This window comes from Ananas comosus, linkage group 13, assembly GCF_001540865.1.
Source record: "Ananas comosus cultivar F153 linkage group 13, ASM154086v1, whole genome shotgun sequence".
In the NCBI taxonomy this organism is placed as follows: Eukaryota; Viridiplantae; Streptophyta; class Magnoliopsida; order Poales; family Bromeliaceae; genus Ananas; species Ananas comosus.
Window position 1 is genome coordinate 475,428 of NC_033633.1, and position 16,543 is coordinate 491,970.

General features: G+C 36.0%; 3 protein-coding genes across 6 annotated transcripts; all 3 read left to right on the top strand.

Annotated features, from left to right (window-relative positions):
* Positions 3,898-7,388, top strand: LOC109719221 (transcription factor bHLH115-like). The gene is made up of 5 exons (XM_020245770.1): positions 3,898-4,290; positions 4,632-4,700; positions 5,382-5,459; positions 6,191-6,353; positions 6,841-7,388. Exons 1-5 carry the CDS (start codon positions 4,172-4,174, stop codon positions 7,081-7,083), a joined length of 672 nt encoding a protein of 223 aa, XP_020101359.1. The 5' UTR covers positions 3,898-4,171; the 3' UTR covers positions 7,084-7,388.
* On the top strand, positions 8,243-12,894 carry LOC109719219 (protein YIPF1 homolog). Of its 4 annotated transcripts, none has more exons than XM_020245767.1 (7): positions 8,244-8,526; positions 9,136-9,178; positions 9,260-9,340; positions 10,141-10,300; positions 11,304-11,577; positions 11,911-12,166; positions 12,562-12,894. In XM_020245767.1, exons 1-6 carry the CDS (start codon positions 8,467-8,469, stop codon positions 12,100-12,102), a joined length of 810 nt encoding a protein of 269 aa, XP_020101356.1. In that variant the 5' UTR covers positions 8,244-8,466; the 3' UTR covers positions 12,103-12,166; positions 12,562-12,894. The 4 variants fall into 4 exon arrangements, with proteins under 4 accessions (XP_020101358.1, XP_020101356.1, XP_020101355.1 ...); XM_020245766.1 differs by having other exon boundaries at positions 11,911-12,153; XM_020245768.1 differs by having other exon boundaries at positions 9,272-9,340; positions 11,911-12,153.
* LOC109719222 (CASP-like protein 5B3) lies at positions 14,023-16,301 on the top strand. Its single transcript, XM_020245771.1, has 3 exons — positions 14,023-14,440; positions 15,350-15,482; positions 15,897-16,301. The coding sequence occupies exons 1-3, from the start codon at positions 14,310-14,312 to the stop codon at positions 16,095-16,097; spliced, it is 465 nt and encodes a 154-aa protein (XP_020101360.1). The 5' UTR covers positions 14,023-14,309; the 3' UTR covers positions 16,098-16,301.

Genomic DNA, 16,543 nt, shown 5'->3' on the forward strand with positions numbered 1-16,543 from the left:
AGAAATAATAAAAAATAAGAAAAAAATTACTTTTATATTTTTAATAAGATAAATAATATATAACTGTTTTAAGTAAGATTTTCTCATGGATTGTGCAGTGTTAATTGTTTTAAAAAAATGGAAAAGGAGCCATTAAAGATGCGTGTCCACTTTAGATATATATTCTATTCCCATCGATGCTGCTGCTTAGCATAGGGAATATATATACGAGCACGACTCTTAATGCACTCAAAAGAGTGACGTCCACTTTTTGTTTGGGCATCTTCTAAGTCAACAAGATGTGGAGTAACGCGACCCTTCGCTTCTCCAACAGCTTGATGAATTGGACGTAGCGTATTTATAATCAGTATACATGGCAATATTTAATTAAAAATAATATAATTATTAATAAGATATGTATTAATTTATAATTTTGAAGTTGAAATCTAACTATTAAATTATATAGTTTGTAAAGTTTTATAAAATTTACTTGTAAGAAAAATATTTTTTAATCTACTTATTTAGTTATAAGGTAGTCAGAAATATATTATTCTTACAAACAATTTTGACAATCATTTATAAAATTTAAAATTTAATAATTACATTTTATATTTCACTTTACAGCAATCACCTTATGATATATAATTTTTTATTAGTTAAATACTATTATTATGTAAATATAAGCTAGTTTGTAAAACTTAGTAAAACTTATTTTTAAATATAACAGTTTAGTGAATGGTGATGCAATGGTGAGCTCATTACATATCCCCATATCATCATGCGTCCAAATGTGTATATATATATATATATATATATATANATATATATATATATATATATATATATATATATATATTATTTGACTTGCGCAGCATAACCTCCACCAACAAAGTAACATCAACTCGTCATTTTATAATTGGGATAATTTGGAATCGTTTTTTCTCAAAAAAAAAATTAATTTGGAATCGTTTCACTGCTAAGAGTAGAGTGTTAAATGTTTTTAAATTTTCGTTCAAGCCCATAATAAAGTATTATATCTTCATAATTCAATTGCATAGCCCTCTCTCTATCTAGCGAAAGTCTAAACCTCAATAATGACCTATTTTTCACTATTCTAAAGTTCATTTTCAGATACACTTCACTCAAATTAAACAAAGAAATTATGATATCTAATTAAAATTCCGACTTTTAGATTTTTTTTAATCAAAAACTAAATCACCAAAATATATTTACAAATTCACCAACTAAAGAGCAATAAGCTAGATATAAAACTCCTCTATCTGGATAAGAACTCGAGTTTTTTAGCCTCCGCTTCTGCTTCATTCTTATAATAATAAAAAGCCGATTAAAATCTGCAGTCTCTGCTACAGCAAAAAGGACCGGGAGGATTTCGATTTCTAAAAACACCAATTCTAAGCTTCTATTAATATGCAACAAAAGATTTTATATATATATATATATATATATATATATATATATATATATATATATATTAGATTTTGACTGACTAACTATGGATATAAACCTCGTTACTACGCAGATTTTTTTGTGAAGAGGCTTTCAAATCGATCGATCGCACCGTTGAACATGATCTAAGAACCATTTAAATTATCTAGAAATCAATTTCATGATTTTTTGACATCAACTGACTAAATGAACCAAATATAAAGGGTAAATTATAATTTTAATGACCGCTGTGGTGCGTTTGTTCGTTATAGGTATACAAAATATTCAAATCAGATCACTAAATTTTGTTAATTTGTAAACTATGTTAAAATACAGATCTAGCTCTAGACTCGTCGAAATATTATAAAGTTGTATCTTACTTTCAAGTATATTTTCAGCATTTCATTTTTTTGTTAGTTGATTGACGGAGAATAGAAATCGGAAAATTGTGAACACACACAACACAAGAGTTTTGCAGCATAGTTAATATATTAGATTCATATTTTAATCGCCCCGGTGCCCGTGGATCCTGGTTTCGCATTGAAGATCTCTCATGCGAAAACTCAAATCGGAGTTAAATTGATTCGTTTACTAACCGTATAGTATTCTATCTCAACCCGTCTCCTTCTCTCTTTCATCCTCCTCTCGGCCTCGTCCCCTCAGCTCTGCTTCTTCCATACTCCCTGAGTCCCTGTTTCCTCCTACGTCTCTCGGTGGGCCATTGTGTGTCTGATGCACCTCCTGCCGTCTCGTGTCTCTCGGTCTATATATATAGTATCAATATAATATATATATATATAACATATATACCCATAAGTCCAGCTATGCCGTGCTTGGTAAAATATCATCAGCACTTGGTGCGTTGTAAGTTTTTTACCGTTAGAATTTACTCCACTCGGATCATTGTTCAGACATTTAGATTATACTCTTAAACCAACTTCCTGTTCCGCGCGCGCTCCCTGCAATCAACCTATGAGGCCCACATTCTATTGGTTTTACCGTATAAATTTTAATTCCAATGGCTAATAAACTAGCAAGCACTCGAATGGTTTTGCCTACTTTATAAGCATAGGAGCTCCATTATATATATATCTATCTATATATATATATATATATAAAGAATTAAGCTTCTATGTTTTTAAAATTACCAAGTTATTGGTGTTTGATAGTTTTTGGTATTTGGATAAAAAGATGTATAAGAATGATATTGATCTCCTAGAATTGAGTGAGTGTGGTAGAGTAGCATAATTTTTTTTTGAAAAAAAGGTAGCACGCTACCCGTCTTATTCATTTCGAAAATGAACTTAGCTACAAAATGTAAAGCTACTAGGCCTCAAAAAAAAGAAGAGAGATAGAAAGAGAGAGAGAAAAAAAATAAAAAAAGAAAAGAAAAGAAAAATCTATACAGTAACCTGGTGGGTGCTTTGGAGACAGAGAAATAATGTTATTTTCATAAATTTGAGCTCATATCCATTGGAGGTTGCTAGAATTTGTAAGGAGTTGGTGAAGCAATGGATAGAGTAGCATAATTTTAAGAGTGAAATTGATCAAAAAAATAAATTTAATAATAAAAAATTTACAAGTATCAAATACTTAGTACTTTTAAAAGCATCTTATCCTCTCTCTCTCTCTCTCTCTCTCTCTCTATATATATATATATATATATATATATAGGCCATTGCTACTATACTATTATGAGTATTGGAGCCCTCGTACTCATAAGTTGTTTTCAATGATGGAGTTTCTGAATCGACGATCCACTCCGTTAAATATGATCTAGAGTATTTGAAACTTCTAGAAAATAAATTTCGTAAATTTTCGAAATCATAATAAAGTCCATCAAGTGGGCATAAAATGAACGGTCAAAATCGAACGACATCCTAAAAGAGGATGATCGGATCCTTCAATTCAAGATCGGAGTTATTGATCTGTATCTATGTAGTGAATAAAATTTTCTATCAAAAATTCAACAAATTTCGATTCTTTTACACCGTTAAACTAGCAAGTATCCCATACCGGCCGTTAAAAATTGTCAAATTTGTCAAAAAATTATAAAATTTAATTTCTAGAAGTTTTAAATGCTGTAAATAACGTTTAACGGTGTGGATCGTCGATTCGGAAGCTCTATCATCGAAAACAACTTATGAGTACGAGGGTGATCATACTCATAATAGTATAGTAGCCGGACCCTATATATATATATATATTGCAATAGCAGTTCTTCAGAGTGTATAATTAAAGGTCTTAGGCGCATGATAACTATACTGATCCGAAGGTTCAACTGCTTCTCTGCTTCAGCTATTCCCTACCCCAGAAAAAAACCGCTTGCTCTGCTGCAATCACTTGCAACAACAGGGGAGCTCCGCCAAAAAAATGATTTAAAATTGATCGCAAACCAATAGAATAAGAAATGCCAACATGTTACTGTTTAAGCACTATTAATGCGTAAAAAATATCCCTCCCCCTCCCCCACCCGAATAAAAAAGTCTCCTCTTTTAGGATAAAAGTAAAAATCTAAATGCTAAGAACCGTCCCAATCAAGGCTTGTGTTCCCAGCACGATCCCATCCCTATCCCCGCGTTGCCTTTTTCCCTGTCCCCTCCCCAAATCTTCTACTTTTGAGTCCCAAATCCTAGTTTCCCTTTCAAAATAGGATTTGTTTTTAGGGATTTTGAGGCCTTAATTTCGATTTGGATTGGTTGTTTGATCCGGGAGTGTTCAATTTTTTTTGGGGGCGTTTTAGAAGATGAGCGGGGGTCAAAGCAACGGCGGGGGATGGCTTATAGATTATGGGCTCGTTGATGAGATCCAAGGCTCGGATTTTATCTGGGGTTCTCAGATAAACGATGATCCCATGGTCTCAAGGTGATTTATAATATCTTACATCAATTTAATGTTGTAATTTTTTTTGTTTTCTGTTCGATATGTTGACCTGATCAGTGAGATCAGATCACAATGATCTCAAAAAATTCTCTTTTTTTGTTTTTAAAGTATTTGAGCAGTTTCAGATCCCTATAGTTTAGATCGGTAAGCAAAAAATTCATCTTGAGTTGTTAATATTTAGATTGATCCACATAAGGTTGAGAACTAGAGAGATCAGATCAACAACTTTTGTCTATGTTAATATTGAGATGAAATAGAAACATCATATGCGATGATTCTCTCACTAACTAAAATTTCTGTACCTTTAACTCTCTCATTTGCAGTGTGATGTTTGGGTTCGACGTTTCGCACAAGCAGGAAGGTTGTGCAGATAATTCTTGTCCTAAGAAAAGGTAATTGACTGATTTATAACATCTCCAACATGCTCTATATTTCTATTTGAATTGGTGAATGTCACCGTATAACTCGAGCTCAGGGTATGATGAAAATAATGTAGATTGCTGACTCATAGACATCTTTACGTCACTGTTTCAACTTTCAAATAATAACAGATGTAGAGCATTCCTCAAATGATATAAATCAGTGAATTGAAAGGCCCCTGAAGGGTCGGATATGAATTTGAGGGAATTTTGCCTGGATCTAGGTGAAGCAAGCACAAACGAATATTGCTTATGGGGTTCTGGCAAAGAAAAAGAATGCCAAACTTCGAAATTCAGAATAAGTATTATTGGAAGACATAAAAAAATTATTTACTATTCGTTTGCGGAAACAGAATCTCTGGATTAGTTGGCTCTGTTATTATTCTTTTTCATGAAAGAGAAGAAGATATAGATTGGAGTTAATTAATGAGGTTGTCGATATCGCCAAGTTTAGTGGTAATTATTTGTCACTTGCTACATCAATAAAGATCCAGGCTTCATTTCGTTGGTGAAGAACCAAACTTGGCAGGTGTTACTCAGAAAGTATACGCATTTTTCAGACTTCTGATGCTATTTATCAAACAAAATTTGTTAGGAGAGCTTCCTTTGTTTAATCACCAAAACTAATACTTTCTTTCGATTTGCTTTTAACAGAACTCGCCCTGAGTCATGTGCTGCACCAGGGACTAAGGCTTGCCGTGAAAAACTGCGAAGGGATAGACTTAATGATAGGTAGATTCTAGCATTCTATATCATGCTTTTTCTGGTGATGCTCTGATTAGAACATATGGAAGCAAAACTTGTTTGAGTACATCATGCCTGTTTGGCATAGTTGGTACTTCCATAGAAGCATTGTTTGAGTGGAGTTACGTGAAGAAGCACTATTTGCTTGTCCATTAAAATTTCTTCAGTATCATCTAGCTAAAGCAAGAGTTTTTTTATTTTTATTTTTTTAAGGCAGAGGAAAAGCCTTACCCATCTTCATTCTTAAGTAATGAACAAAAGCATACAGGGAGGCAACTGGGCCTCATGAAACCCACACACAAGTGCACGCGCACATGCATGCACACATCGTGTGTACACCCACTCACTCACAGACACACACACTCCCCCACACACTCACAGAGACACAGAGACTGGCGCACACACGCCCACATGCATGCGCAGGCATGCACAGACCCAACCTCCCTCCCTCCCGCGCTAAAGCAAAAGTTAAAGTTTCAAACGAGCATCACCTTTTCGCCACTGTGAGAGTTTCAGATGTTTTATTAGCCAAAATGCCACCACATAACTCTTGGTTTGCGAACGCTTCAGCTTTCTTGAATAGGGATGCTGTTCAAGAGGCAACACAAACGAGCACTTAGAAATTACTGGCAGTTACTAGGATCTGTGTATCTCACAGCTAATCATTTGTAAGTTCTGTTTTCTTTCCATCTCAAGAGAAGCTTTTTTTTTTTTTCCAGGTTTACAGAGTTGTGCTCTATTTTGGATCCTGGGAAGCCTCCAAAGGCTGACAAAGTTGCCATTCTAAGTGATGCAACTCGTCTTTTGAACCAGCTACACCTTGAAGCTCAGAAACTGAAGAAATCGAATGAAGCACTTCAAGATAGCATAAAAAATCTCAAGGTAAAACTGATATGACTAAGTTGTGCGCCTTGACTGAATGGCGTTTTCTTATAATGGCTTGGCTGAGTTCCAAGTTTTTTAGTACCAAAGGAAAAGAAGACCCATAGTCCTCATTTTTTAGCTCAGCAGTTGCAAATAACCAATGAATGATTCGGTCGATCCACCTTTTGAGCCTCTCTTCTCTTTGAAATATTCAATCCATCTATCCTGCACGTGTGGATAGTTCTTTTTCTTTTCCCTTTTGGATGTAGTGCATTATGTATATGTCAAATAAAGAACACTAAACTTGCTAAGAAATAACATAGAATGTAATAATATTCTTTGTGAATGAAAGATGCCATATCCCATCTGCTATTGATGACACCTTAAATGGAAAGCATTATCGCTAAATAGTGGGTCTTCTTTTTTTGCAGCTCTGAACAGAAAAAGGAGATTTTAATAGTTGATCTTTGCTCATACTTTGTACACTATTTGGTATGAACTACAGGCGGAGAAATCAGAACTAAGGGACGAGAAGATGAGGCTCAAGGCCGAAAAGGATCGATTGGAGCAAATGCTGAAGGGAGTTAGCGCCGCTCCCCAATTCATCCCTTATCCTACTGCTCCTGTCGTCGCATACAACAAGGCCGTCCCGTATCCAAACTACCCACCGGCAGGCGTATGGCAATGGGTACCTCCGGCCGTTCTGGATACTTCGAAAGATTCAGTGCTCTGGCCTCCTGTTGCATAGTCTTCTTCTATTTCTCTCTTACTTTGCCATTACAAGGACCAAAATAGTCCTTGGTGGTTGTTAGTGACCCATTTATGTTTCACTAAGCTGTTTTCTACTGTATTATTAACCATGGAGCTGTATCGAAGGCCCGACAAAGCTCCCAGGTCTCATGGAAAAATTTAGCAGTCGTATTGGTACATATATCGTGTAATCGCAATGTAAGCTGTATTTGGTGGCATGTCGTGTGCTGCTTAATTCGCCAGAGTGATTAATCTCACTAATGTCTGAATGATTAAAATAGTAGCCCTGTGTTACACATTTCATTGCCTGTATATGTAGTATTGATAGCATTGAACGATAAGTGGATGCTGATTACTTCATCTGGTACGATCCAAAAAGATGTCATATGCGAGGGACTTGGCCAAGGACTAATAATATGCAAATGCTAAAAGCCTACAGGCTACTTCAAATTAGTAAAATAAAGTAAAATAAATATGCAAATGCTGAGGAGATTGTGAATGCTTATGTCACATTTTGAGACAGAACCAGTTGGGTCAATTATTGGGCTCGGCCCAGGCCTGGCCCATTATGTTACTGCCGGGCCGATTATTTAGAGTACAATTGTGGCAATCCAATTGGTAAAAATCATTGCGCACCAGGTGTATCTGTATGTCTCATACGCCATACTACCATGTAACGCCGCCATCAGAGAGAGGATGCATGAAATGCTGCATTTTGAAAATCTATGCCACCGACCGTCCCTAGAGCAAGTGGTAAAAGATTTGGTGGTTGATACCTGAGACCCAAGTTCGAATCCTAGTTTATTCACATTTCTAGCTAAGTTTATTTCTAAATGAAATAAACGAAACGGGTAGCGTGCTACCTATCTCTCTAAAAAAAAAAAAAAAAAAAGACTCTCGTTGGCACAGAATTTGATGATTGGTATGCGAGATCCTAACTTTAAAAATTGAATAAAACAAATAACATACCCCCCTAAAAAACCCCAAATTATAAGAGGCGGTATTTCTACTAGTGTTTAGAGTCTTTAGACCAAATTTTAAATTTTTTGCCATAAAGATATTAGAATCATAGAATGTGAGGCACTGTGCACCTGGTGCACGCAATAGTCTCTCACGGATGGAGGCTCTGGGCACTAACAACGCGGTGACCATCGGGTCCACGGAGTCGTGGCCCCGCACTGTTAACGGAATCACGAAGCAGAGGAGGGCGTTCGAAGCGACGTAGGGATTCGAGTACGAGGTGGCATCTTCGCGATCTAGGGTTTCTTCGAGACGACGACCGACTACGCGAATTTGGGGGAGGAGAAGGGGAGGGAGGGAGCTCCGAATTGGGAATCTAATCATGGCGATCTTGCTTCTCCGACGCTGAGATTACGCGGCCATGGAGGAAGGTTACACTTACACCGCTCTCCCCACCAGCCACTTGCTCGGCTCCGTCCCCGTACGATCTCTTACCCCTTTTCCTCTTCTTTAAATTTGCTTTAATTAGTTTCTTCAATTCGATTTCCATTTCCGAGAGCGTGATTATTTTGGAAATAATGTACTGATTTGAGCTGTTATAGTCATTTAAATTCGATAGTTCTACTAGCTGTTTGTTGTTAATTAATGCAGTTTTTTTTTGGCTAAAAAGTGATTAGAATCATTGAATTTGAAGGAATCACTGGTGGAATTAGTGAAATCCCCAATTCATTTGAGTAAAATCACTCAAATCAAACAAAATCAAAAGTAACAGGGGTGTCGGTACAAAATGGCCTGTAGGTGAGGGCCTCTATACTATTTTGCCTAATTCTTAACTCTGATAAGTCGAGTCTCTTTCCGATTTATTGTAATTACTCATTAAACTGATATCCTGGGCTGGAACTTTAGCTACCCCTATCAAGGAAAGCTGATTGCATCTTCATTGTCATACTAAATTCTTTGGATTATTTAAAATTATTGCTGCTAAACATTTCTCTGTTGAGTGTTGTACTCTTTTGTATCTGATCTACTTAAGGCTCACTTTATTGATTATTTTCTTAATAATAAGTACCATATTTGAATCTTTGAATAGGCTGTCATTGATGGTGATATAAAGGGGGGGAGCTCTAGCGAAGGTATATATGAAGTTTTAGTCTCTTTGCTTTTCTTAGTTAAATTTTGACAAAGAAGTATATGTTCATTGATTCTTTCTTTAGCCTTCCATGCAGCCTCACCAGCAAATTTACAAGTCTTTCCACCAACTAATGGAGCTTACCAAGCACCAGGAAGTCCAGCTGGTAATTAATGTTGTTTACCTACCTCATGTTCTCATATTGGGTGATATTAACCGGGCTAGGCATGAAAACATAACCTATTGAATTTTGGACTATGGAAGTTTAAGATTTGCATGTTACCATCAATATTGTGGAATATAACTAGACCAACATATTTTACTATGATATTGTAGTTAGTGGTGACCATCTGCGAATCTACAATCTACATATAGAGAAGATCTAAGAAAAACAAAGACATGGATCTTTAAATTAGCTGTGCCATTGTTAACTTTCTGATTACGGTTTTGGGCTTTTGAGTCTTTGATCATAGTTGCAGTCTTGCAGTGTGGTAGTATTATCATACCAAAAATTAGTGTTTAAGAAACACAAAGAAGATTTTAGTGAAAGCATGCAGGATTAAAGAAAAGTTACTCCCAGAACTCCCAGACGGATTAGTATTGGATTGTTAACATGTAAGCTCGATCGAGTGTCTTCTGTCTAAAAGAAATAAAAAAGAAGTTATTTGCTCTGGCTCTGGCTCTGGCTCATTTGAAGTTTTTGAAAAACCTATTTTGACGAGGTAACAGCCAAAGCTTGCAGGCACTGTAGATGCAGCTTCTTTCACTTTAAAAGGAACCTTGTTTCTCTTCTTTCTTCTGATTTCATGTTCCACCTTGTAAAAAAAAAAAAAAAAAAAAAAAAATTCTTATGCTGACCATTGCGTTTGGTTGAAAGATGATAACGTGGTGTCCATCTAATTAGTATTGCTATTTTTGGTACCTTTTTTTTTTTTTAATTCCTTTGTCACGGTGTTCTTGATGCAGATGGAAATGCCCAAACTGCTACTGATTGGAAAGGGTTCTTTAGCATTTCATCATACAGCCCCTATTTCAATGTTGATACTGATGTTGTGGTGGATAGACTTGTTAGTTCAGTGTATCCCATGGATAATTTTTACAGGAAGATAGATGGTAATCCAGATCTGTAAGTTTTACTTCTTTGTAAATACTACTACAACGCATGTAATTATATAGAAACTGTCCTTTTATGTTGTTAGCTTGTTCAAGAATTTTAACTCCTAATGGCTGAATATTACTTTTACTTTGGTAAGACAACTAAATTTTATTAGTTGTTGAATAACTTTATGTCTAGTTGTTGAAAGTAAGAAAAAAAAAAATGTATAATGCAATAGCAGTGTCATGGAAAATCATGCATGACAGTTCCTGTTTGACCTTTTGCAAGATATTATGAGTGTAGAGTATCATAAATTTGTTAGTTGGAGGTGATATCAAGTATTGTAGTTTACATTGTTGAAATGGAGCATGCTCATTTCTGCAAACTTTCTCAGTACTACGATAAGATCAATCTATAGTCCTGTTAGGATTAGTCACTGCCTAAGAAGTGTCCTACTTTTTTGAAGGGATGAGATACTACCTTTTTTTCAAGAGAGAGAGTGTCAATTTTTTTTAGCCTTACCAGCATTATTTATCACAGTGGTTAAAAGGAATTTCCAAGGGAGTGCATTGAAAATCAGCCACATAATATACTTTGCTTGTGAATATTGAGATTTAAGCTGTATCTATTGTATGTGTGATATTCCTTCTCCTGTATGAGATATTGAATCCCTGTGCATGAATTTTTTTTTTTTTTAACATGAAATCACTCGAACAGAATGAGTCGCTTGGCAAGAGAATGACTGCCTGGACTCGGTCCACTAAGTCAGCCGTGATCTGCTGAGTGATCTACTATCAATCTATGTACAATCCTTATCATTCAATGCTTCACTGTCTTTTCCAGATTCAAAGATTGATTTCCTTAAGAATGCTGGGGATTGAATCTAGTAATGTGATTGAGGGTAGATCAGTAAGCAGTCCATGGTTGACATGCTTACTAAATATCTGGATTTGGTTGCGTGTTTCTTTTTCCTCCCTTTTAATGTCTCAAGTTTGTTTACCAGTCAAATGACAAATAATGTCAACATGCATAGGTATGGTCCGGTGTGGATTTCTACCACATTGGTATTCATGCTAGCTGCCCTTGGAAACTTTGCTACTTACACGATACAAAAGAGAAGTGATCCAAGCATGTCATGGAACTTTGATGTTGGTTTCGTAAATTGGGCAGCATTGGTGATATATGGATATGTGATTGTAGTACCTGCTGCACTTTTCTTCTTGCTTCAGTATTTCGGGATCAACTCAAGTCTCATACGTCTTTGGTGTATTTGGGGGTATTCACTGTTCATCTTCATACCTGCTTCTGTAAGTATCTGTCCAGTTTATAGCATGTGCAAAATTGCAATTTGCATTGATTATACCTTTCTTTTGCTGTGCAATCCTAGATTTTATTGGGCTACCATCAAGTTTAGATGCATGATTGTGTGCATAATAAATATAAACAATATACAGGATGTCTAGTTGTCTACGAAGCGAAGTAAAAGCAGCTTTAACTGTTTTACATTTCTAAAGTGTGTCAAAACTACCCTTTTATGGCTAGCTAATTTTGACAACATGTGTCAATGTATGTTGGCTAGTTAATTTTGAGAAAACCAGTCCGCAGAAGAGAACCTGAGTTCCTCTTGAATGATGTTTCAGTTGTTGTTGGTTGTTCCTGTCGAGATATTCCGGTGGCTAATCACAATTCTAGCCGGATGCGCTTCTTCATGGTTCATATTTCTGAACTTGAAGGTCCACACTGAAGGGAGTAGTATGACGCCTTTGTATGTTAGTGCTATGGTGCTGCAATTCGCTTTAGCGCTCTTCATCAAAATCTTCTTTTTTGCATGAGGTTGTGTGGACAACATCCGGGATCCAGCTTCTGACCTTTGCATTGCATAGGTAAGCTGCAAAAGTATGTGATTTTACTTGCTGAGTTGCTGTATATTTCCTGGAAATAGTTGACTTCATTTGTTACAATGTTGTTGATGGTTTTTAGAGGGTCCTGAGTGGCTATTAGAGGGTCATTATCATCGGATGTTGATTATTTTCTTCTTAAAGTTATTGGGAAGGAATGTGACTGTCATGTTACTTATTTTCTTAATGCTAGTTAACTTGTTTCAATAGACATTTTGCAGCTGTACGTGCATATATACATCATATGCATTTACCTAATCTTTATGTACACAAATATTTATTTTAATGATTTATAGTTTTATTGATGTATTTATAGGTGCGTATCTTACACTAGAAACTTCTATTTTAAAGTTCATATTTGATGATAATTTTCTAATTGTTTTGCTTTTTCAGATGGATTTGGAGTTGATGCTTGTCTACATCAGTTTTCATGTCATACTATTTCTCAGAAATCTGTGATGTTTCAACTTTTACCTAACAGAGAAACTACAAGAGGTGTTAAGGGGAACTTGTATATTGCTACATGGTAACCTGGAGATGTTATGTCTTTTGACTTGCTTTTGTTCTTCGCAGTTTTCTCTGCTGAACGCTTTTGAACCCTACAGCATATGTGTACATTAAGCCTTTTTGTCTGAATATGGTGATGGTGAAAGAGTTCCTCTAAATAACTATTTAGGTTATTACCTTTTTTACATAAAAAGAACCTTTTGACCGTAATTTTGGTGATCTCTCTTCTCGTTTGTCAGAAAACCTGGATTGGTTGTGATCTCACTTTCATATGAGGATGGTAGTTGTAGAGGGGATGTTACTTATTACCTTCCTAAACTTGATCTACTATTGCACATTTGTGTCTTTAGCGTGCGAGATTTTGGTAAACAGGAATTTCATATTGAAAGCAATAACGTATATTTAGCACTTTAGTATTTTACTACTTTGTTTTGCTCGTTGTATTTGATGAATAATAATGTGACTGCTAGTTGAAAATACGTGTTTGATACCACTTTTATTATTTTTCTGAGTTTGTCTGGGTCTGTGGTGGCATCAGGTTTGGTAACTCGTTACATGTGTTTCTAAATACAAACTCAATCAGTGAAAATTAGAAGTTTACTCAAAAAGTGCAAAAAGTAAATTAGACCAATAAAAAGCTTAATGCTTAAAATATGGATAGTGTCCTCTTCTAATGATCTTTTCGAGGGGATTATGTGTGGTTGCACATTTGTCATCTACGAATTTGGTTTTTTAATGATAACACTTATTTAACCCACAATTATGTATGCGAATATGTTGCGTAGGTATTACATATTCAGTTTTTCTTTACAAAACTAATTTAGGATAACATGCGTCGTAAAGGACAATTTTCCTTTGTTAAAAGAGTTAAAACACAACGCGACTAATAAGTAATTTAGGTGTATTTTTCTCTCCATTAATTAAACATCAATAATAAGCGTATGCTTTGCAGCAACATTCTTGCACGTTTCTTTTTCCTCTTATTTTTCCCTTTATCCTTAGCAAAGACCACGGACAAACATTCTCACACCTCAAGCTACGTGCATAAACGTAACAAAACTTATACGTGGGGGAAAAAAGAAAAATAAAAAATATTTATCATTTGAACGATCTCTTTATTAACTCCCGTAGCATCGCCATCACATCAACAGGTCTAATCGAACGGAAATTTTTTTCATTCCGATGGCGATACCCGACCCCCCATAAAGTAACGCCGAGGAACAAGGCTATTAGACTGACAAGTGGGCCCATGCAAACATAACCTCAAATACCGTGACATATCACGGTTACCTCCGAGTAGCTCCTGCTGCAGAACGTAATAAAATTGATAATAGTGACATACGTACATACGACCACGCCGTACGATTGTTGCTCACTTTTTAGTCCTTTATTCGCTCGGCAACGGGGAACAAAATCCATTAATCCCCAAATTGCTCGTATCTCGGCGATAAACCACTCCAATGAGATGAGAATTTGAGCTCCTAAACCCAAAATTCGAGCGATTTGTCATTTGTAACGAAGAAGTCGAGGGAGATCGCGTTGGAATGGCGTGTTCGTCGGAGTAATTCGATCTAGTTAGGGTTTCCATTGCTGGGATTTAGGGTTTTTTTCGGAAGGGGGCGGAGGGGCAGGAGATGAAGGATGTGGTGGGGAGCCCAGGGACATGGAGTAGCCTCATTCTGAGATTTGGGCAGTGTGCCTTCGCGGGTGCTTCGATCGGGGTGATGGCCTCCGCTTTAGGGTTTTCAAGTTACACCGCATTTTGGTACCTTTCTCGATCTCCCTTTTTTTTTTGCTTTAATTCCATGTATATTGAACTAATTTCTACTTCGTGATGTACTTTTGACTGTTTATTTTGAGTGATTAAGTAGGTCAGCTACTTAATTTTGATTCCTTTTGCTTATTAATTGGTATACTTCTAGTAGAATAAGTTGATTTCTTACATATTCATATGAATATAGAGATGATTAGGGATTTAACTGGATCATCGTTGTGGAAAGGAGTAGTATTGTCATCTTTTGCTACATTTTTTTTTTTTGAGCAAAGTTTGTTATAAAAAAGAATATGCGAGGAAAACTGCGAGTTGCTGTAACTTTGGGTAAGCAAATTGTGCACTTGTTTTCTGCTTGAGATCTGGAATGTGGCATAAGATAGAGATTCTTATAGTGGAGAACTAGTTTATTCTCGCCTCATCGTTTTACAGAAAGATCCCAATTTTAAATCACATCTCATCTATTGATGAATCTTGCTTAGAAACCTTTTATTGAGTTAATTAGACAAAAAAAAAAATGTGAATCATCTAGGGGGAGAAACTGTTAACATATTAGTCTAGCCAGTAGTGATATACAGGGACAGAATAAGATATAATAAGTTGATCTTTTTTAAAAGATATTAGTTCTTTGCATCTATCTTCAATGTTGCCGTCCCCTAAATGAGCCTTGGTGCATGATGAAAGTGGGGAAGGAAGGAAGGGAGGATCCTCCTCAAGAGATCCAATCAGTCATTCTTGAGTTCAAGGATGTGATGCCCACGACAACGCATTGATATTTCATACTTATTCCATTTATTTAATAAAACATAATTGCATAGTATTGTTCAAAAGATCACTTGCCCATCACAAGCAATAAGTGATGTATAAAATTGTATGACTTACTGATCATTCCTTTTGGTTTAGTTACTTGATTGCTTCGATGGGACTGCAAGCACTGTGGAGCTTTGGACTTGCTTGTCTTGATGTTTATTCTTTGAAGACTAAGAGAGATCTCCATAACCCTGTGCTTGTGAGCTTGTTTGTGGTCGGTGACTGGGTAATTACATCCCATCCTTATGCTCCGTCTAGTTTTACATGTATGAGTTTCAATGGGTTGTTTGTCTGCTTGATTATATATGGTTGGCTGGGACAGGTTGAACCAGAAAGTAAACTATAATATCTGAAGCCATTATTATTTGTCTCACTTAAGAACCACAGAATCATACTACTAAAATCATCATCAGTTGCTTTCATATCTTCTGAATCACATGATCTAAGGTGTCCTTTCTTCCCAGCATGCTTTGACTTGTTACAAATCTTAAGGTCATTGTGATTTTTTTTTGAGTTTTGAGATAGACATGCATACATACATACACATGCCTAGATATAAATATGAAATTTATGTCTATATATTGGGAAGCTTTTGAGCATAATTCTGTAGCAAGTAAGCAACCAATGTGATGTAATCCAGGTCACGGCAGTTTTATCATTTGCAGCAGCATGCTCATCAGCTGGTGTTATAGTTTTGTTCGAAAGGGATGTACACTTCTGCAGAATGTATCCGCAATTCCCTTGTAGTCGGTATGAACTTTCCATTGTATTAGCTTTCATTACGTGGTCGTTTATTGGTACTTCCTCCCTCGTGATGTTCTCTCTCTTGGCATCGTTATGAACTTTTCTGTATCTCCGCTATCTATGTAACATAGATTGCTTCATTGTCAGAAACCACACTTTGTATGATTGGAAATATTGTGAGTTCGGTTTTAAAAGTAATCAATTCTTGATTTATCAAAAAAGTTTGTAATTGTGTGTTCTTATTTACTTTTAGACCTCTGTGGTGGTTATGAATTATAAGCACTATTTTCTGTTGAGTTCATTTCTTCATTGTTATGTACTTGGGTTGCCTTAAACATCGATCTGATTTAAAAATAGCAAAAACAGCCTTGAAACACCTGATCATGTGCGTGATGGATATATGATTGATGTGTAATTGGCATTTCATTTATGAGATGTGATAGGAACTTATTGTAACTTTAGATGGAGATTGAACCATTAAATGCCTATGTGTGGATTGAGTCCCCATCCTCCAAAATCAAAGGGGCTTGATGTCGTGCAATC